Source organism: Corvus moneduloides, chromosome 3 (genome assembly GCF_009650955.1).
Source record: "Corvus moneduloides isolate bCorMon1 chromosome 3, bCorMon1.pri, whole genome shotgun sequence".
NCBI classification, from domain to species: domain Eukaryota; kingdom Metazoa; phylum Chordata; class Aves; order Passeriformes; family Corvidae; genus Corvus; species Corvus moneduloides.
Window position 1 is genome coordinate 93,993,128 of NC_045478.1, and position 22,416 is coordinate 94,015,543.

The following is a 22,416-nucleotide window of genomic DNA, read 5'->3' on the forward strand; positions in this document are numbered from 1 at the left end:
CAGTGGGGGCCTAAGATATGTTCAATAATTAAAGAGCAAAAAAAGAATTACATGACCCATTTGTGTTTCAAAAATAAAGACTCTGTAAGTGTCCTGGTAAGAATTATCCACACAGTAGTTAAAATGGTAGTATGACATTTTCAAATAATTTCTAAAAGATGCTTCCAGCATTTTGCTTAGCAGGAGAGGTCCCTTCCAGCCTCAGTCAGTCTGGATTTTAATTATATTGACTAGTATTTATATAGCTTGTATAGCTTTTACAAGTGTCTACACTGAAAATTAGAACTACTACTAACAAGAAGTGTAATTACATAAGTCTGCTTGTTACCTTTATTCATTAATGTAAGTAAGTACTGTTAACTGGTAAGCAGTCACAAGGTTTCATATGTGGACTGGTAAAAGATATGCAAAAAGTGGTAAAGGAAGACAAAGTCAGGTAGAAATAGGGGGGTTTTGTTGTTGTTGTTGTTACTTGGTTTCATTAAGGAGTATCCAGTTTACCTCTTTTGCTAACTTCTGTCCTTGCTCCACAGATATGGGCTTCTCTTTCATATCATTCAGTCTTGCCAGAGTTTTTGGGTCATCACGGAGATCAATCTAGCAAGAAAGATTGAAGTCATGCTGGAATACTTCCTCTGAACAAAAGTCAGCAGGCAATATGATACCCTCATTTTAAAGGAGAATTATTTAATGGAATATTATCTCTATAAAAATGGAGTCATGTCACGATTCAAATCATGGACCCTTCCTGATTCAGAAGCCCTGTATTTAAGCTGTGAACCCTTAATCCAGAAGGAACAAACATTTATTCTGTATTCAGCTCTTCAATTAGATGTGATCATCTTAGAATACCAAATGCAGAGCTGAAAGATTAACCCAAAGGTAACACCAACATGTGGGTCACTTCATAAATGAAGCCCAGTCCACTACCCACAAAAAACAAGAGGAAATTGTCTCACTTCTCCCCTTCCTCCTCTGCTTCAGCAAATGTTGCATGTGACTAATAGTTGTAGACCCAGTAATTCCAGTAATGTGGGCAAGAGCAGACAATTCTAGTCCGTAAGTCCCGTGACTTTTTAGAAAGTCACATGGGAGACATGCAGCCAATCTTGCCACCCTGTTTACAATGGACATAAGTTTTTTTAACAAAGTGGAGATAGCTCATTGGAGAACAAGACATATCTAGGTTTTTCTGCCACCTCTAAGGGTTGTTCCTCCAAAGGCAGAAGGAGGTGCTGCTCAGGTCCTTTTGGGCCTGAACTTCCAGCCCAGAGAAAAGGCACCATACAATGATCCTAACTGTTTAAATAAAGTAGAACAGAACCAAATATACCTGTGTTCCTACTAGTAAAAAGGGAACATTAGGTGCATATTCCTTCAACTCTGGTACCCACTCTTCCTTCACATTTTGAAATGAAGCAGGGTTTACCACTGAGAAGCAGATAAGGAAGACATCGGTCATAGGGTAAGATAAAGGTCTCAGACGATCATAGTCTTCCTAAGGAAGAAAAATTCTGTTATCTGCAATATTAAATTGTTGCCTGTATTTTGTTAATTTTAACAGTTATATTCAGAAACTGTATTTGCATTTCATGAAGGTTGTTGAGGTAAATTTTCTGAATGTTTAAAACTATTCCAGGTTAGTGTCACTGTTAGAGCAAAATCTACATATGAAGATAACTACATGTCAATATAAGTATTTTGAAAAATGTGTTAATACTGATAGAAACTTCTCTATGAGAATATACAGAAGACTACCATTTAAAAAGTTTTTACTTAAGGAACAAAACCAAAAGGCTTATGGTTCAAACATACTTGCAGATCAAAGATTCGTATTTGTAGAGAAATGAGCAGATGAGACTGCTGTAGAGTCATTCAGGTTACACAAAGCTAGGCTAGATTAAGGCTATTCAGTGCATTTAAATGTTCTATTTTGGATCATACATAGAGGTGATATTTAAAGCCCTCTTTAGAATTTTCATTGTAGAAGCCTTACAGTCCTGTTGCTAATGTTCAGGGCAGTAGGAAGGATCAGAAGGGACCTCTTTTGTCTCTAGACTGTGCTTTCTATTAGCAAGCCCAGCAAAGGATCAGAAGGAACAGAAATTCAGGGTCAAGAACACTAACAGGGTTAATTAATGCCTTTGTGTTCGTTTGTTTGTTGGGGGTTTGGGGGAGGAGGTACTGTGAAAAGTTTATTTAGGATGTTTAGAACCACAGCATTTAAAGCCAGCAGCCCTACTGCCAGGGCATACAATAGTGTGGCAAGACAAGTACCTGGGAGCATTGCCTGCACTGTAAATCAAATTTCTCTCTGGCAAGGGAGAAAGTGGATTCTTGCCCTCTGTTTTAGCTAACAGCCAGAGGGAACATGCCCCAGCTTCCCTCTGCAAGGCTTCCTTTGGTCTTTGGCAGTGAACCGATGCCTTACCATTCCTACCGTAGGGTTTTGGTGGTTTTTGTAACGTAGATAACTAAGACTGAGCCCAGGCATTGCAGAGACACTGATAAATGCCGGATTTATGCCTTCCATAGGAAACACCAGTTTATTATGGCAGCTGCAGCAGTCTCCCTCTTCCCCATGTAAACTCCCCATCTTAATTAAATCTCACAAATAATGGAATGATTTGTTCATTAAACATAGAGACAGAAATGTAATTCAAGTCCATGTTTGAAATGAGTCAGAAAATTAAATTTTTGTTTCCTTGGCAACAGCCACATTACCAGATTATTAACCTACAGTCACACCCTCAAAAACACCCTTCATTGATTTGTTAGGTTTTAAACATGGTCACTAGAATATCAGAAAAACTGTGAGAACTTCCTCAGAAAACAGTTTCTGCTATACCCATCTTTCTATTTGGAAGTCAACAGCTATGGGAAGAGAGCTGTTACTCTCATTGTGAACTGGAGGAAAGACAAGCACAGGCAGAAATTCTGCAGTGGCAAGGAGGTGATCATTACTTGTCATACTCTTGTGCCATTTTGAGTATCCACTCTACTGTCACTTTTGTACACAGGCTTGTCACTTAGCTAGAGCATTCTTAATTGTTAACATGGCTTCCCAATTCCATAACCACAGTAACTGACACCACTGTGAAGCTACCGCATTTGACAGGCCTTTTCCCTGCCAGTGTCAGGCTCTTGTCCTGATTCAGAAGAAAAAAACAGTAACCCTGTCTTTTCCAAATCTGTGGACATTCATCACAGAAAGCAGAAATAACTTCAAGAACATCAAGACAGGAAGTTGAAACTCTTCAATATTCAGTTGGGGTTTTTTTGGCATGTATTTTACGTTTCACTTCTACTACTGAATATAGCTAGATCCTGCTCAGGGTTGCACTCTGTTTTCTGGGGTGGAGATCAAAATCCTAAAAGAAGCTTCCCAACTGCCAATTACTCTGTTCCCTGGAGTACACAACCTGCATGAAAGAACGTACAGTAGATCCATCAGTTGCTCTCAAATTCAGCTCTAAATCATATGTGGGGTATTAGTGTATAGGTTGTGTTTTTTAAAAATCTAGTTTAAAGCTGTAATTTATTCCTACCACCAAAGAGCTGCCATCTCTATACTCTACATTTTCTCAAAATGTCATATTTGGATTACGATAACTAGAATACTGCCTGCACTAAACGCTGGAGTGGAGAAAGCATTTCATGTCAGCAGAAATTACTGGAAGTCCATTAACCTTAAAATAGCTCTTTAGTTAATCCATTTCAAATTACAGATGGACCTTTATTCATAGCAAATATTAATCATTTTCTTAAAGCCAGTCTCAGGTCTGATCTCCTTTCCTGCTCCTGCATTTGTTTATGTGCCTTTTGATTTATACCCTGTCCCACTCGCACTGGGTAAGCTGTGGGTCCATGCAGTGTAATTAAGAAGTTAAACTGAAGGCAAGTACAATGTGATTGGATACATCATGTACCACAGCCAAAGATGTGTATGGTATTTGCTACAGTGGCTTCACTGCATTTACTCTTCCTTAAATTATCAGAAAATTTGGCTGTACCCACCAGTCCTGCTGCTTGAAACATGTCTGTGCTCTCAGGCTCTCCTTTAAACCTTGTCTGTGCTCTGAACATTAGGTGTGCATCAATATTAATAGTGGCAGTAGTTCTAACAAAGCCTCCCACCACATGATTGGACTGGTCCTGAGTCCTCCTGAGAGAAACCCAACTTAAATTTTGTCAGCATCTCGTAGGCCATCTGTGCTTGAAGACTCCTTCCGCTTCCCAACAGCCCCTCAGAAACAGCAATAAACCTGTAAAACTGATGTATTGGGCCAACATAACTGCTGCAATTGGTAGAAGAATCTGAAATACCAAATTAATTTAGACAAAATATTAGAGAAGCCTGGAAAAATCTTATTGCTTCAACTATAATTTATTTCCTGAATCTAGTGTAAGGGAAATAAATGTGGTTTATTCTAAAATTAAATGCAACACCAAAATTGATTATCCTAGCCAGTCAACATAAATTCCTATTTGAGTGCATGTACACACCACCCTATACAGCAATTAGACTAATTAGACAATCTGATTGGGGGAGGCACTGCATATATATTTAGGCTTTAAAAATATTTAAGGATATTAGCAGGAATATTTTAAGAATGTGAATAAGATGGGCAAGAAAGCCCCTAAGGATCAAAATAGTCAGTATAAGTCTCAAAAACTCCAGGCTATAATGGTGAAACAGCTCATTCTCCAACATACTCTAGAGTTTTAAAATAATTGTTTGCTGAAGCAGGTGAATACAGACAGAAAATACGAGGGCTGTAATAACTCCAAACAAAATTGGACACAAGGATGTTGATTTAATTAATGTTCTGTGGAGCTGTGATCCCTCTAAAAGACATGACACTGCAGCAGGGCTGTTCATCATTTCCCTAGTATCCCTGTGGAAACCCAGGACAGCTGCCAGTACACAACAGACATGAAAAAGGAGATGAGATGGACTAAGGACTTGGCTTCTCAACTACTACAAATGGGGCGTTTTGTTTTAGAGTGGAGGGTGGAAGTTCAGACTTTTAAATTACCATGTCTTCTTATGGTAGGCTACAGGTATGTCTAGCATTGCCTTTATCTTGGTTCCTTAAAATCTTGGTTCCTTAAAATCTTTAGGTCTCCTATGTTACAGTACCTAAAAATCTGCCTGAGATTTTCTGCTGCCTTATGCTTGAATACTGTATTTTGGATGGTGAAGTGGATTTGCTCTAACATGTCCAAAATCTGGCTATTTCCAACATTTACCTGTTCATAAACAGAGGTCTTGAGAAACTTTTTGTATGCAGACTGAAGAATGGTATTGCAATTCCACAGCATTATAATATTCATTTCATGGGTTTGCTCAGACCAAAAGCAGATTGCAGTGCCCCATTTCAAGTCATGCATTTGATTTTGAACTAATGCTTTTACCCAGTTCTATAGATAGATATCAGCTGAGAGACACAGCTAAAACCACACAAACTGTGTTCCTAACTCTGCCACTGACACAGTATGTAGTCCTGAACAAATCATTATCCTCTCTCTATTTGCATCTTCCCATCTGTAGGGGTTTGCTAGTTTAATAATGCATTAGTCTTTGCAAAGTACTCCAAAAGCCTTTGATGTACACAGCTTATGTGCAGTGGGATACTTTTTAAAAAATAAACTCAGACAAAGTGGAGTATAATTATTTCTGGACAACCTTCTTGACCCACAAAAAGCATTATTTCCTTATATTTATTAGAAAACTGAAATGAGAGGTGCAGGCATACAGAGATTCTGTCATACTAGAGACCTTGTAGCTTCCCTGACTTGTGGTATCACGCTCCTCCCAGCTCAAGTTAAAGTGATGGACACAGAGACAGAGGTCCTTACCCTGCTGTCAGTAATGTGAGACCACAGGCCTCCTTCTCATCTGGAATGGTATTAGGGTCTCTCTGTCCACTTTGGAGAGATGAAAGGCAATTAGTCCTTTGCAGCCAATATCTTCCCTCATCTTGACCAAGACCTTTGAGGAATTTCACACCTCTCAGGTCTGCCATTGCAAGTAGCAAAGACAATGTTAACCTAGATCTGTCTGTTTGATTTTTATTTCCTTGCTAGTGTTTTTAAAAAAACAGGAGAACCCAAATTCTGATATGTCATTAACACTGACGCAGGGGCCTAAGATGTGTCATGTTTTAATACACAGTGTCTTGTTCTGACAGAACCGAAGTAATGAATTATTTTATGTGTTTTGCAGCTTAGGAATGAAATTTTAACAATGCACCTCCAGTTGTTATACTGACATACCCTTGATAAACCTATTTCTATTCCAAGAGGTATAAAGTAGATGGGTGGAAACAAAATAAAGCTTGCACCACTGGAAGAAAAACTGGAGCTCAAAACCGCTGGGTTTGTGATCTCTGTGTTAGCAACCATCTGTTGCTTTCACAGCTTACAACACCAATCGTAAGAAGAGGTTCTCACTCCCAACCATCTGTTTTTAGAGGGGAAGCCAAAAATAGACATCAGGCAGAGTTGCTAGAGGAATCCAACCTTCATGCAGCAAAGGGTAAATCACTACTGCTCAGAGGGGCTCAGTGAGGCAGAGTTTTGCAGAGTAAAATCCCAGGTAAAAGTCTAAGTTTTAACCATTTCATAGTAACAAGAGTCAGAAGTCCTCTCTCACTATGAATTGCCATATTTCAAGTTTTGAAATGCATTTCAAAGCTATCCTTCAAGACTGCATTTTTCAGTTTTCCTACCTGAAAATAAGTTTCTGTTTCAGAAGACTCCCTGTAATATTTTGGAAAACATAACAAGTGAACCATAATGACTGCTGTACATAACATATGGACTTAGTAACAGCTCCCAGCTACCTCTGGACACATCTTGCCATCTCCCGCAAATTGGAATTAAAGGCTGATCTGCAGCTTTGCCATAAGCACCAGGCAAAGCCTCTGAAGGCTTTGAAAGCAACTGCTTACTCCAGAAGCACACCAGGAAACAGACTTCACTCTGCTGAATCACCCTGTGGTTTCTGATTCTATGAGATGCTTGGTGGGGGAGGAGAGAGAGGGAAGTGGCCTGTGCTGCCCCATGCCAAGCACAAATTGCTTCCCTGGCTAAAAAACACACTTCAAATTTTTCAGTCTGGGCTGAGTAACACTGTAACCCTTTGCAAGGAAGGAGAGTGGAGTGTCCCCCAGGATGCTGGTTTCCTGGCACTGCCACTCACCAGGCACCATTAACGCAGGACCATTTGGCACAAAGCTGCAGTTTGGCCTGACACTGCATTGCCATAAAACGTCTGCTTGTCCAATTCCGCAGCCCAAGCTCTGCTGTGCTGATGACTGTATTTGATTTTCCACTTGCCTACATCTGTAGCCCCTAGCTTCTGAACAGCAAAACAAGAGCGATGCAGTGATTATTCCCTGGCTGCAGGGGAAAAGTGCACTACAGACCCTCTGTCTCTTCACAGGCTTCTGAGGATACAGCTTGCATTGCTAAAGAAAGCAGAATTGCCCAGTTGTGGTTTGTTCTCACAGGTTTCCCAGAGAGTGCAAAAAGCTGCTGGTTTGGGCCCAGCATCTATTTTTAATTTTTAGAAAAGGCTGCAAGAATGCAGGGTAAGTGCTCTTCCATTGTATTCTAAAAATGAAGTAAACTGATCTAAATCCATTTCTGAATTCCTGTGAGGAGGACTGTTCAAAGGACATATGAATTATACATTGAAAAAGCCCAGGGTTTGTGAATTACCTTTTTTTTTTAAACAAAACTTTCCTCGTAGCATATTTGGGAACTGTGCAGCTGCTTACATGTCTGAAAAGCTTTTCTGGATAGAGAGAAATAACTAGCTGGAAGATGGAGCCTAGTTAAGATGGATTTTAGAGCATTAGAGACAGGAAGAACAGAATGTTTCTTTTATTATACACAAAATTTTCATTAAGCGATCAGATTTGATCCCAGCCTTAATGTGGGATTCAATACTGTCCAAATGCTACATCTAGCCATGTGGTGATGCTAAACTACTTTCCTAGATGGTCTCAATAGCACACGCCCTTCTCTCCATCACCATGAGAACTTCGACTTGCTGGTTTCTTCTTGGTTGTCTAAAAGTGAAAGTCCATGAATTTTCTCTGTAGGGCTTATTATTTTAGCATCTGTATCAATGGAACATGTATTCAGCTGACTGCAAGCACAGTTCTACTTCAACACATTCACTTAAGCCAGTTGCCTACCCACTATGGAGCTCCTAAGAAGTGGCAGAGTAGCTGCCATGGACAAACCCTTTCACTCCTTGCCCATAAGAAATCTCAGTCCTGCAGTGTGTTTCTTTCTCACTGTCAGTGACTTTATGAACAGCACTCTTTCCACACCGGATTTCCATTTTCTCCAGGAAAGGAATTCACCCCAGTTGTTGTGTCTGCAGCCATGAACAATCAGGATTTTCCATTCTTTCAGATACAGCAAATCAAAGTTAAAAAATTAAATGCACCCTGACATGGAGATCTGGTCAGATCCTCTGCAGAACCTGCTCTTTGGAAAGATGGGTTCTCTCACTATTTTCACAGAAGAATATGACCTGTTCTCACAGGCAAAACAGCCTATAGAATAGAGTTGGTTTAACACTGTTATCCCTATAAGACATGTCTTTTAATTTGCTATCTATATAAAGACTGATCAGACAAGCAAGACTGATCAGTTAAGTGTCCCACTCCCTTTCACCTTTTATAAGTAAACCCCTTCAGTCCAGTGTTGAGCAACACATAGAAGACTACAGCTTCACACTGCCTCCTCAAGATTAGCTCCCATCACACAGCTTCTCAGGAGAGTGCCAGGGCCATCATCTGCACCTTGAGTGAACACATCACAATGAAAGAGTTTCTGGAATTAAAGGAGTTCCTAAGAGTCTTCTGCACCTTGTTTTATATCAAGTCCCATTTGCTAGGACTAACAGCTTCCATTGAAGAACATGGTAAAACACTCAGCAGATGTTAAGGCAATTGAAAAACTGCCTATGGTTTTTCTTTCTTAAATAGGGAATTCGTAAGCCATCTCACTGCCTGTGGCTGGCCTATCTCTTGGTCGTAACTGAAGATGCATTCCAGGTCACACCTGGCATCCATCCCTTGTTGATTCCAACACTGAATCCCAACTGGAAATCAGACCAACAAGGAATTAGCATTAAGTTCATTCTAATGATGATCTTAAAGTCTTGATGGCTACATCTAATTTAGAGCACAAGCTGCCTGAGGTTCTCTGAGTCTGTGTTTTATTCACGTGAAGCAATACACTCACCTAGGATGCTGACAGATGTTGCTTTGCTCTGGAGAATAGTGCTGCCACCTGCATTTTTATGTGCACACCAGCGAGTGCCAGGCATAGCAAAGAATTATTGCACACGTGCCACAGCACAGATGCAGCATGGAGCGGGATTAAAACAGACTGGGGACAGTAACTTAAAAGTGTCAAATGACAAAACCTCTTCAGAACTGCTGAAAGTGTCACATAGCATTCAGAGATTTTTCTTAACGCAGCTCACCCAGTCACTAATTCAAACAAATAGACTGCTTATAAAACCATGGAACAGAGCAGTAAAAAGATACAGTTCTTCTCCTCTCTGTCCTTATTTTACATTTTTTCTCATTAGAGGAGGAGCAGTTTGTTAGAAATGCAATTGCTAATTTGGAGGCCTAAAAAAAAAAAGTCCTGATGTTCTGCCCCAAAGCATCCTTTTTTGAGATGTCGAAGATTATAATTCACAGTAGAACTGCAGGATGTGGAATCGGTGTGCTTTATATTATTTCTTAATTACCAGGTTCCTGGAGTCTCTATAAAGCACATCCTTTTCACCTTTAAATGAAAGATTAATTTCTAGTACCCCACAGATACAGAGAAAGCTTGATACATGAAGATACATGAAGGCCAAAAGTTTAAAGACATGCAGCAAAGGGCAAAACCATTTTAATTTCCTAGGTTTTTTAGGTAGTGGTGTATGAGGACAGGAATAGCTGACTCGTCATTTTGCATACCTGGGACTGACAAAACCTTATTGCTGAAGTAGGTTTTACATCCACTTTGTCCATGTGTTCTTAATAAAGGAACTGGAACAAAGTTTACTGAAATCAGCAGTAGGGTGCCAGCTAACAGAGCTTTGGATCAGACCCTAACACGCTGTAAGCTCTTTTACACTGCAGGTCCGTGCTACTGAGACAGTGCTCTCATCTAAATGATATTTACTTTCTTTTAAGATGTAGTTTGGAGGCTGAATCAGGAGTTAGGCTATAAATGAAAACTGCATTTTTTTATACTTCTCCTATTTACCAAAATACAGAGAGCTCTTTGCAAAGGAAACAAATTTCAAAGGAGAAGTCTGACTATGGACCTGATGAAAATTCCCAGGATCTCATATGTTCTCCATCAGAAAAACTCCGCAAGTCATGCTACCTTACCCAGTTGTCCCATTCCATCACTCCTGCCTCCTGCAGCACAGCTGTAGATTATATGATACTCAGCTGAGTGCAGGTGCACACACCATCTTAAAATGAACTTGGGCAGTAAGAGGATATGCAATAACATTGTGCTGGAAGAGCAGTAACTATTGCTTGTATTCAGTATTTCCTTTTTAGCTGGTGATGTTTGGACAGCATTGAAAGAGGCCACTGTGCATGAAAGAAATTAAAAATAAGTAAAATTCAGACAGAATTCTATCACAAACTGAAAGATATCTACTGACTCTTAACCCAGGAAAAAAAAGGGCTTTTTACTTGCCCATGTAATCAATGTTTAGCAAGGGTCTGCCCTTGGTCAGTAGTCTTCATAAAAATGTGCTTTTAACATATCAAAAATGGAAGTTTCACAGAACTGTCAAGCTTGGTTTGCTTTGTGTTCTTTATTTTGGTCTGTCATTAACTTGCTGTTAATGTGGCAAAGATATTCTGGATCTAGATTTTCGAATGCATCCCTCAGGTTTGATTTTAACATAACTCAGTGTCGCTATTCAGAAGTACTGTGGGGCTTTCGGCAGTCCAAAAATGAAATGTACCTGTCTTGAGTTTCCAACATCTATCTAGTGTATGCTTCTGGGAACTCAGAACGCCATCTCCCATTCTGCAACTCCCCATCTGGTGATAACAGTACTTACCTATCCTAGGAAAGCTACCGTGCTTTCAAAGCATGAGTCACAGCTCACAAGGAGGCGTTTAGATGCAGGCTTTGCGCTGAGAGTATTATTGTTGCAAGGCCATTTTTAATAGCAAATCTGAAGGTATAAAGTCCTCTTCCTTTTAAAGAGAAAGCCTGTCTTTGCTTAAACCCTTATCTAGAGAACTCCAAATATAGAGATTGTTAGCTCAGGCATTTCACCTCCTCTTAAAAGGAGAAAAACCTAAATTGCAAAGGGACAATCTAGGCATGTTTTTATTTTATCTGCATACATCCAGTTGTTAAATCTACGTGGCTGGCAACATCCTGAGGCACAGAGCAGCTTCAGCGGAGGCTGAGCTATTCATAGGCCAGCACGCTGGGCCGGGAGTGAGCTCATGAGCTCACAACCTCCCAGTGCCAGCTGCCAGCTCGGCTGGGACATGTAAAGGGAGCGAGGGAAAATACATGTGGGAGGAGGGAGGCGCGGGGGGGCAGAAAGGGGACATGATGTTAGTTGCTAACATATCACGTCTAGATCTGCCAAAATCATGTTGGAGGTCTCTGTGTTTACACCTCTGCAGTAAAGGGTGGCAGGCTTTGCAGTGTGTGAGACTGCTTCGCTCCAGGCTGACATTTGGAGCTACAGCTGCCTGGTAGGGGCAACTCAGAAGTAGCAATGTGCTCTGAGGAGGGACATTTCTTATTTCACAACAGACCAGCAGCTGCCTCTCTTCTCAGTAAGAGACTGGAGTGGTACCTAGGGCTAGACCAGGGCTACCTTCCAAAGCCAAGACAAACAGCCACCAAGGAGTATAAAGATTACTGCTATTTATTTATAGCAACCACCACAAGTTTAGGGACCACCCATTTTAATAACCACACCTCACATTTATAACCGTTTGTTTTTAAACCTCTCCTTAATGTGGACACTCATCTCCCTAATACCTGAGTTAGCTTTACACACTTAAGCAGCCTGGCCAACTCTAACACAGAATTGCTTTAGCATCAAGGCTTCAGTTAACAACCAAAAAATCAGTGTTAAGATGAATTAAGATGGCTATGGCTGCAACCAGTGTGACCATCTGAGCTGAGACGTGCCAAGAAGTGGCTTGTTCTGCGCTTGTGCTTAGCATGTTTTGTGGTACTGTTCTGGTGACAGGTGAGAAGGTACCAAGAGCTTCATTGTATCAGACCACATATTAGGGCCTTTAAGGCAGAGGTATAAAAGCAGAAAGCCAAGGAACACAGTTTACCTCAGCTTTGTCTGACCAGGCCCCACTAGTATCAACAGTAAGTGATGCTGAGGGATGTAAATGTTATTATGAGGCACTGCACCATAGTAAGATTCACCATACCCTGCTCTGCACTGCCCAGATGCTGGCTTGGTGCCAAACCTGCACCAAGCAGCCATGCCATGCCTCAGCATCTCTCTTCCCAGAGCAACACGAGCAGTACAGGCTCTGCTATGGCACCTCCCCCATCCTTCCTCTAGGTCCCAACCATCCTGCACAGCAAAGACATAGGAGCAGAGCAAGACTTCCCCCTGTACATGGTCAGCACACACTGGAAGAAAGGGACACCATGAATGAAAATCCTATAGCAAAAGGAACTGGCAGGAGGATGGACTCCAACTGCCATTTTAAACAACAACGTTCAATATAGAGCAAAATCCCCAAAAGGCAACTGCTCTGTGTCCTACCATTTATCCCGACCATTTGGGACATGGCAAGGGGACATGTGGCACTCCTCTTTGCTAGTGCTTGCAGACTTTTCTCCAAAAGTGTTTAACATCTTGAGAGTTGGGAGTATTACTTGTGATATTATGGAAGACCAAGATGATAATCACTTGCCAGCAGTTCAAAAGCACTCCAACATGGTGATCTTAACAGACCCCTGATGAAGCCATGGTTCTCTTCCCAAGCTGATTTTGCCATGTAGCCCTGTTCAATGAAGAGCAATATTGACACACAGTCTCCCAGAAGAGGCTGCTGCAAAGCCTGACGCATCCAAGCATCAATATCACAAGCACCTCATGTTTAAACTTCAGTGCATTGATGCAAGTCTTCAGTGCAGGTAGGTTCCACAGTTCTCATCTTCTGCGGAAACTAAGACCTGCTCTAAGCCCACCCAGTGCAAGCAGCAAGGTTAAAAGGAGCTGCTGGCTCCACCTGTGGGAGGAATTGCTGGAGGAATGGCACCAAATTCCCACCCACCTCCTGACATGGGAGGCCACCTCCACAGCTGCAAACCCAGATGGGCTCTCAGAGCCTCCACTGCCCAACAGCTGTACTGGCTATTTTCTGCTGAACCAGGGCCTCAGTATTTTCAGCCAGAGAAAAGCCTTCTTGAACTCACACACACCCAGAGGCCTGTGTATAAACTGAACTTTGTGAACCACTAGTGGCATTCTTCCTTGCTATATATATTACCAGGGAAAAGAATGGGATTTTAATAGATTTATTTTCAACCTATTTTCAACTCATGAAGATATGAGGCCTTATGTCATCGTTATGGTTACTACATGTGATCCTGTGTGTGTTGTGAAGAAGTGAGCTAGAAATGAGTACTGCAGGAACTCAAAAGCTTGCAACTCCTCTGCCAAAGCAAAGTCTGTCACAAGTTGCTAAATACATAACCACGCAAGTTAAAGAGACCCACACATTGATAAGTCAGTATTTTAGGGTGATGAGCCTGCTGTTCACCAGCTATGAATCAAAAGGTCTTTAATCTTTCTTCTTCTATGGGCTTTCTGCATGGATTTAGAGTAGGTCACTATCTGAGCTTTCATTTACCCCTTCACTCCTCTTCCCCCTGAACTGAGACCTGTAGATTATACCTATTTACTTTGTCCAGAGCTGGAAGTATAAACATGATGATGATTGTGGACTGCTTAGCTACCACAGCAATCATGCACAGCCAAGTTTTATAAAATTCTACTCTCAGGCCAATATTTTGCAATAAGATTATTTGGGGGTGACAGAGACAAAAGCACTGATGTATGCTGGCATAGAAATCCCAACTTTGGGCAGCAATGCATCCGATCCATATGGAAGTCTGTGGAAGCACCAGGCATGTACCAGGTACAGCAGGCTGTTTCCTCAACACAGAGAAGACATTATCAACTCATGTCTTTTCTGCTCTTTACTGTATATATTTAAGCTTTAATGTAAGTTTTCTATTGATGCACAGCTTTGAGAAGACAGGCTTGTCAGCTGCTCTGACAAAGCAGCTTTTAACTGAATGAAGTTGCTGGACTGGCATCTTGATACAGACTCCCTTCTTTAGTTGTACTGGATGTTGGGATGGGGCTCCCATGGGCAGTCTCAGATGTCCACCAGTTCCCCAAACATGCTGAAGTGGGATGGGGATAGTGGTAAAGATTTTATTAGTACCACAGGTCTGAATAAAAGGGGAGTTTTGCCAAGACCGGATATATCTGTAAAGGTAACCTCATTAAAATACCCTGTGTGAACTGAGAGTCCTCTGAATCAGGCCAGCAAGATCTATTCCTAGGTGCCTCAAAAACTGCCCTGGAATTCAAAATGAAGATTTCAACTTTTCAGGAATGGGGAAAAAAGCTTACCTCAACTTTTTCTATATACAGCTTCACAGTGAAAAGTTTTTCTTGGTATAACAAGAACACCTTCATTTGCTGTTTGTTGTAAACTGGCCAGTTTTCCCTACTAACTTTTGAGGAGGCCAAAGGTCCCCTGGGTTCGCACTCAGCACATTCAGGCAGTTGGATACCACAAAACCACCTTAGTTAAGGTTACACGGAGCTAACAACACATACTCACATTAGTAGCAACAAGCCCAGCACAAGCAGTTTGAGACGGCATCCCCAAATACATTATGCACACTTACAGAAGTGCTAGGGTTGCTTTCACACTTTCCAATGCTCATTATAAAAAAAAAAATTACTTGCACACTAACCAAATGCTTTGTCTGAGCACTACATCCTCACTTGCAACCTACTTAAGCAACATTTTAAAGCCATGTTCTGAACCAATTACTACTGAAAAACAGGACTATGATAGTAATAAGAAGTGCATTTAAATGTGACTAGTTTGTGTTTATGTCAATGAGATGACAACCATGAAGTCAGTGTTTGTGGGAAGAGTCTCACCCTTCAGGGTATCAGCTTTCTGGAAATGGCACTGTTTCCTACAATTCTCATGGAATTAGGTTTTTTACTTATTTCAGGCCTAACAAAGATAAAAGGCTGGTTAAATGCTGATTCCCTAACTCAAGGCTATATGCAGATCTAAAAAGGTACACTGATTCAGGCAGCAGTTGTTCAATTAAGTATAGGAATAACATGATTAAAAATTACGGCTTCAGTCTATGCGAGTTCAGCGAGATTATCTTACTAGTTGCTCTTTACAACAAGGAAGCATGTCTGAGGTCATGTGAGACCAAAGCACATGCTCACACTGTAAGAAGAAGTTTTAGTATAAGGAATGCACAACTTTACAGAAACCCGTGCTGTGTTTCCGTATATGCTCTGCACCTCCTTGGGAGACGCCTGCACCTCCTGGGACCAGGCCCTTCACAAACTGTTTCAAATAAGGGATCCCCAGAAAGCTGGGAATACTCCGGAGACCATGCTCGGCCCGTTGCTGGCGCCATGCAAGTTAAGCTAAGGAAGAGATGACTTGAATCACGAAGCCCTTTAGAAACCACTAGGCCAGTGACCCCTCCAAACATCCAGCATTTTGTCCATCATTAAAGTTACTTAAGAGCCATGCTGACATCAAAAGCATCTTTCACAACTGCCTGTAATAATCTTAACCAAATGAACCATTTGAGTTGTCTGGGACAGCAAAAGAAACCCAGGTTATCTCAAAGGCAGTGGCTGAGAATTACATGTTATTATTTTCCACCTTTAGTTTGAACAACTCTTTGTAGCTATTTGAGTGCTGTAAACCACAACCAGGGCAAGCTGCGGCCGCCTGGCTCTCCATCCGACCCGAGGCGGCTGAGGCAGCATGTGCCCTCTGTGCTGAACGGGGCACATTTCCCCACCTGAAGGCCGACGGGAGGGTCGGCACCCCGGGGAAGGGGGTGGCTGGCCGGGGGCGATGCCCGGCCCGGAGAACTGCCCTGCAGGCGCCGGGCATCTTCCCACCCCAGCGCCGGGCGATGCCGTGGCGCCTCGGCCCCAGCACCGCTAAAAATAAAGCCCGTCTCCTCCTGTCCGCCCTCGGGAATCGAGGTTGGATCGATGGTTTTCTTTCAGAGCCGGATTTTATCAATCGACCCCCACCCTCGCCGACCCGCCTCTGAACTGCCCAGCCCGGACCACAGCCCTGCGAATAACTTCAGCGCCGGGATCGCCGCCCGGCGGGGGAACGGGGCCGGGGGTCCGCGGGCGGCGCTCGGCACTCACCTGGCCGGCGGTGTCGTACAGCCCCAGCAGGTACTGCTTGCCCCCGACGGTAACGCTGACTGCGAGGGGGGAGAAACACACCGGGTGAGGGGGGGGGAAACCCGGCCGCTCCCCCCCCCCGGCAGGGCAAGGCCGGGGGCTGAAGGGAGGAGGGAGGGGAGAGAGCGGCTGCCGCCGCCGGCGGTAGCGGGGCCCCCCGCCCGCTCACCTGCGTAGTGGTCGAAGACGGTGGGCACGTACTCCTCGGGGAAGGCGTCGTTGGCGTAGCTCATCAGCAGGCACGTCTTGCCCACGGCGCCGTCCCCCACCACCACGCACTTCAGCATGACCGCCGCGCTGCCATGGGCCATGGCCGGAGCCCGCCCTCATGGCCCCGCGGGCGCGCCCCGCCGAGCCGGGCCCCTCGGCATCGCCGCCGCCGCCGCTCAGCGGGCGCCCCCGCCGGCCCCCGCCGGGCGCGGCCCCCCCGCCATCCGCCGCCGCGCTGGGCCCGGCGGGAGCCGCCTTCCCCCGGCCGCGCCGCGCCGCGCAGGGAGCGCCCGCCCGGGCGCGGGGCCGGCGGAGGCGGGAGGGGCGCCCCCGCGGGGGCGGGCGGGCGGCGGGGCTGCAGGGCCGGGGCGAGGGCCGCTCTCGCACCGCAGCCCCGGCCCCGCTGCCCGCACACGCATGCACGGCAGCACCCGGCGCTTCCCCGCCCCGCAAGTTACTTGGGCGCTGCGGGCACCCCCTGCCCCGCGCAAGCAGCGGGGCCGCGTTGATTCTGTGGTGATCCCCCACCGCCGCCCTATGCGTACAAAGGAAACTCCGGTAGCATCCTCTGGTATTAGCCCCTAACTGTGCCGGTAAGTATGAAAATAATCAACGGGATGAGACAGGATTTTGTTCTGCGCTGAGCTTATTGTCTTTGGGTCTGAAATTCAGTAGTGGGAACAGATGTAAGAACACCAACGTGTGTCATTTGAGCAGACTGGAGTACCTGTTTCAGGGCTAAAGGACCGGAGGACAAGATCTAGAAAGAGTAGATACTACATGAAAAATGAGTGAAATCATGCTCCCACTAGTGTCAGTGGCAAAAGTTCCACTAATCGGTGGCACTAGGCTGTCACCCTAGCAAGCTGTTCCCAACCTCACGTTTTCAAATGGTGTGAAATACGTTTACAGTCAGACAGAAACAATTGCCTTTTTTAGTTTACAGTTTTCCCAGATTTATACTATAAGCCCTATCCAATTACAGCAAAACCAGCACACAACAGTGCAAGCCACGAGGAGACCTCCGTGTTGTGTAGTTTGTGTTTCTATTTGATCTGACATGCTTCAGGGAGAAAATAAATGCAAATCCCACATTGCACAAAGCTTATCTGAATACCCAATAAAACACATTTTCAAACCAGGAGAAAATACAAAAGTTATTACTTTGCAAGTTTTTCAGCTTAGTCAGTCAAGCTTTCATGTCTTCAGGCCACAAAGGGTGCGACCAGGACATCCAAGGCTGCTCTGGTGCAATCTCTTCATAATTCACCAGAGAGCATCAAACCCATGAACAGACAGAAGCTGCCCCAGGAGGAATTTCCTCAGCCCTTGGAAAATGCCAGCTATAAAAGAAAGCTGGATTTACTGAAGAGTCAGTCAACTGGCAGCCAGCGCGGGACTCAGTACACAGGTGTCCCAGACAACAACTTTTCTTAATGAGCAGATATGTCCTACATGAGCAGCTGTTTCAGGATGGGTTATGGCACCACATCCAGGAAAACTGCTTTAGAGGTTTCCAGGGATCCATGAGGGACTTGAAATCATGCAGATACTCAGCGGCCCTGGTGACATCCACTTCCCTTTTGCTGTACTTGCCAATGTGTACATTTAGGAGTACCCAACACTTGCATTCCTGGGCAGCAGCACTCCAGGCTGCTGTCTGCACAATCGATGGGAAGTACACTTCTTCCACTCTGCTGCTTGCTTAATTGCTAGTGTTGCTTCCCAAATCCTGTAATCATCATTTTGAACTTGCACAATCTCAGCCAAATGATTCTCATCCAGTCCTCCCTCTTGCTCAGACAGTGGATAGCCAATTAGTCTGCTCTAAATATTTAGAGAAAATGAAGATACAGAACTGGCAAACTGAAACACTCACCTCGTCCCTCTCCTAACCAGTCTGGCTGGTTGTACAGCCAGGGAGTCATGTAGCTGCAGGATTGGGACTTCATAAAACCTAACAAGAGTCCCACAGTGATATGGCTCTATGGAATCATCTGTAGGGGCGCAGGACCGTTGGTTCCATCCACAGCATAAGTACTTGCTTTGTTTGTTTTTTGCCCTTTGCAGATGTCATTTTCCAGCCAGCACCTACAGCAGTGGGATAAGGAGGGTGCAACTGTAAGGAGAATATCCACTCTGAAAGTTCCTGGGAATTCGTTTACTGTCTTAAACTTCTCTGACTTTCAGCAGCTCCCTAAGAATGTGTTAGAGCCTCTGCTCAGTGTCAACTGACTGGCTCAGTGGAGGTTTTCAGTTCAGCTGTATCGGCACAACGGATACCTTATCACATCCTTCTTTCATATAGATTAACAATCTGTTCTGTGTAATATGCTTCCATTATTCAGGAGTGCAAATATAAAGAGTGTTAAAATAATTACCTATAACAAATATTATTTTAAATATCTTTATTAAAGACACTCAATCTAGCCATTTTCCCCGAATGTCTTTCATAAGGTTGTAAAATAAACCAGTATGTAATGTTAAAAAGAAACTCTTATCATCTTATTGACATTTAAAATGTATTTTTTATTCCTCATTGTTTGTTATAAAGTTGATAGGAAATGAAAAACAGCTCCATCTAATTTTTCACAAAAGAGAGAGTTTCTGACTAGTTCTAGGCTATGTACTGAATGGTTATTTTAGTATCACGTATAGTACTGAACAGCCCATTTTTTTCATTTAAGGAATGAAAATTTTTCTTTGTAGGATTTCTGTAAAATTTTTATATGCATATGAGGGTGAGCACAGCCTCATATGCATATATGGGAGGGAGGAAGAAATGTAACTAGATTACCCTTAGAAATAATTCCAAATTATTCAGGTTCCAAATAATTCAGGTCAGTAGTGGAGGAAAATGTGTAGAGAAGGTCTAATAAATGATGGGAAGCCTATGAGGACACAGGTCTAGTGAAATTCCATAATGATTGTGCAGCTAAACATTTATTGGAAGTAATTTCTGGGGTACACAGACTTTGCAAGTAGGAATATGGAAGTGGACAATGAAGTAGAATCCTTCAAAAACCCTTCATCTGAGTTACCAGCAGCAGGGAAAATAGAAGAGAAAGGGATGGAGCAAGGCCTTAGTACAAGCAGCAAAAGACCTGTTTGGTCTATGGAACTAGGGAATAAGTGGTGTTAACCATGCAATCAACATATTTTGAAAAGATAGATCTGTCCATGTCCATTATTGACATGTCTCTGAATTTAACCTAGAAATTTACACAATATAGTACTTTTCATCAACTGTGCTGCCACTCTGTGTTGTGAGTGCACTCCAGCAATTCTCTGTCCCAATTCTCCTGTTCAGCTGCCAGATAAACTGCGGTGCCTCGGTTTGTCACTGGGTTGTTGTGCATCACTAGATTGTGGCCATGCATCTCACTACAGAGGTGGACATCTTCCCAGGTTGGGTGAAATGACTTCATGGAAATAGCCAATATTTGAGGAAACACCCCTGAAAATGCCAAGTCCCAGTCATAGCTCAAAGCAATGTATGAAAACCACTCGAATTAGTCCCACAAACTCCATCAAAGGATTAATTTTTTAGGCACCCCCGTCTGTGGAAGGTTGGAGCCACGGTTTATGGTTCTCTAAAAAAACTTCTAGACTTATAAGGAATGTTAAGTCTTCAGGACAGTCAGTGAAAAGGGCAATGCCATCTGAATCCCCTGTTTGCACCATATTGTCTTTCAGACCAATCAATCTCTCATCCTTGAGCAGAGCTGTCCCTAAGCAGAAGGTTACACCTTAGTGAACATAACACAAGCCTGGTTTTTAGTCAGAATAACTTACTGTTTTCATAAATGTTGAGAACACCACTTTTACAGTTTATGAATCTGATCATTACAGGTTTGTTTTTCTACCCAAGATTAGGTAATGCTGAGAATGTGCCTGTATCTCAGCTAATAGAGAGGAAAAAAATCACTTATTTCTAACGTGCCAAAAAAGGACAGGCAATTCGATAGTTGCAGATCCAATTCCTTCTGAATGTCAGTTTCCACTCTAATTTCCTCTCAATTTAAAGGGTCACAGCTGCGTGCTTGCCTTCCTCGTGTCTTTCAAGAACATGGTGACATCTCCAAGCAAGGACCTGCACTATATGAAATCAGAATGACAGTATGACACATTTTAGGTCATCTGTGGCAGTCACCTGCTAGAGCATACTGGCTTTTTACTGTACCTGTAGAGGTCCCCTTCTCAGAATGGGGATGAATGTTGCAAACAGGGGAAACATCACTTGTTCTCTCCGGGGAGCAACCAAGTGTGCTCCCCTATCTGGAAAGCTCCTGCACAGGTTTCATCTTATTCTGTTATGCTGTTGCAGCTTGTGATCCTTTATTAACATTTCGTTTCTTTTTGCATGGATGTAACTGAGATGGGCGTTTTCACAAAAGCAAAATAGTAGCAAAATAGTAGCAGCAGGACCAAAACCGGGCATTGCTGAGAATGAGATACAATGTTTTAAAAATAAATTTGCACTTGCCACTGCGAAGTGTCACAATCACTGCTCTGTGCTTTTTTTCTTAATAACTCTAGAACAGGAGCTTTAAAAGTGGGCAAAGAAAATACATCAATGGAAACATTTTCTCTGAAAAATCAGATCCTTTGAGAAGAATACCTTTTGAAATCATGTCAATTCCATGAAAATGTTTTAAGAAAGGCATACAAATGTTCTGACAGCTTCAAAGCATCCAATTTTTACTTTTTTCAGAGCAAAACATTTTAATTTCTAAATCACCATGGTTTCAATTTAAGTTAGTATAGTGTTAGAATATGGTGTAACATAAATGAAAAGGTACCATCATCAAACATTTCAATCAGCTTCATTTTTCTTGCAGAAATTTTGGGGTTTTTTAAGGATTTCAAAATTTTCAGATTGCATTGTTATTTAGACCAAAGACAAATCTAAAAAATATTCATAAAAGTGAAATTTTATCCTCTGAACAGCTTGTGTCCTCCCTCATACTCACGGCAGCGGTAAAAGAGATATTAAGAAAAATAAAAAAGAAACAGCCAACCAAAAAAAGGAACAACAGTGTCTGGTTCAGATAACTTCTGAGGGGGTACTAAATTTCAAATATGAGAAGTCCACAGATCCAGGCCCATGCCTAAAATTAATCTTGTGGTTTTTTCAGGCCAACATAAAATTCAGTTTTCTACACAAGGATTTAAAGCACCAGAGAGAATAAATCCATTGGAAACTTGGTGAGATTAGGGCACCTGTCTCCCACAGTTTTCTTGATAAATCTTGAATTTCAAGATAGAGTATTAAAATATAAAATAAATTATGCCAGAGCACTTTTGGTACTATTTCATATTCAGTGAAGGAACCCGAACAGAATTAAATTTCTACTCAGCTACTTAGCACTGGGCTAAGTGTCAAGAAGCAGCAATTCTTTTTCCTCAGGCCAACGTGAAAACAGTGCCTTGTAGTTCACCAAACATTTTGTTGGAAATAAAATCTGCATCATGGTGGGGCTTTTTGTATGGCTAGAGTCACCACAAGTTCCAGGCACAGAAGAGAGGACTAAGCACTCAACATCCTCCGTTGATGCCACCTCTATGGCTCATCCCCACAGCATCAGAGCATTCCTTTCATGGGTGCTAGGAAATACACACCTCTGACCCATCCCAATGCTCAAGACTGTATAGTCTGG

The 22,416-nt window shown here is 42.9% G+C and overlaps 2 protein-coding genes and 1 long non-coding RNA gene across 5 annotated transcripts in view; 2 read left to right on the forward strand and 1 right to left on the reverse strand.

Moving 5' to 3' along the window:
* The window catches only part of PIGF (phosphatidylinositol glycan anchor biosynthesis class F), a 23,714-nt gene extending 18,040 nt beyond the window's left edge, over positions 1–5,674 (forward strand). Inside the window, exon 6 of the mRNA XM_032102802.1 lies at positions 534–5,674. The gene's annotated coding sequence lies outside the window, so the exon portion shown is untranslated. The remainder of the gene's footprint in view (positions 1–533) is intronic.
* The window catches only part of RHOQ (ras homolog family member Q), a 22,254-nt gene extending 5,228 nt beyond the window's left edge, over positions 1–17,026 (reverse strand). For 2 of the 3 annotated variants that reach the window (XM_032102803.1, XM_032102805.1), the window contains exons 1-4: positions 16,716–17,026; positions 16,508–16,566; positions 1,334–1,498; positions 502–597 (exon numbers count right to left, since the gene is read on the reverse strand). In XM_032102803.1, coding sequence (XP_031958694.1) covers positions 502–597; positions 1,334–1,498; positions 16,508–16,566; positions 16,716–16,857 — 462 coding nt within the window. In that variant the 5' untranslated portion in view covers positions 16,858–17,026. The remainder of the gene's footprint in view (positions 1–501; positions 598–1,333; positions 1,499–16,507; positions 16,567–16,715) is intronic. The other variant, XM_032102804.1, reaches the window with a different exon arrangement.
* A 79-nt stretch (positions 17,027–17,105) lies between these two features.
* Positions 17,106–21,247, forward strand: LOC116441180. Its single transcript, XR_004238933.1, has 2 exons — positions 17,106–17,349; positions 18,827–21,247. It is a non-coding gene; the product is annotated as an uncharacterized LOC116441180 (long non-coding RNA).
* Positions 21,248–22,416: the final 1,169 nt, after the last annotated feature.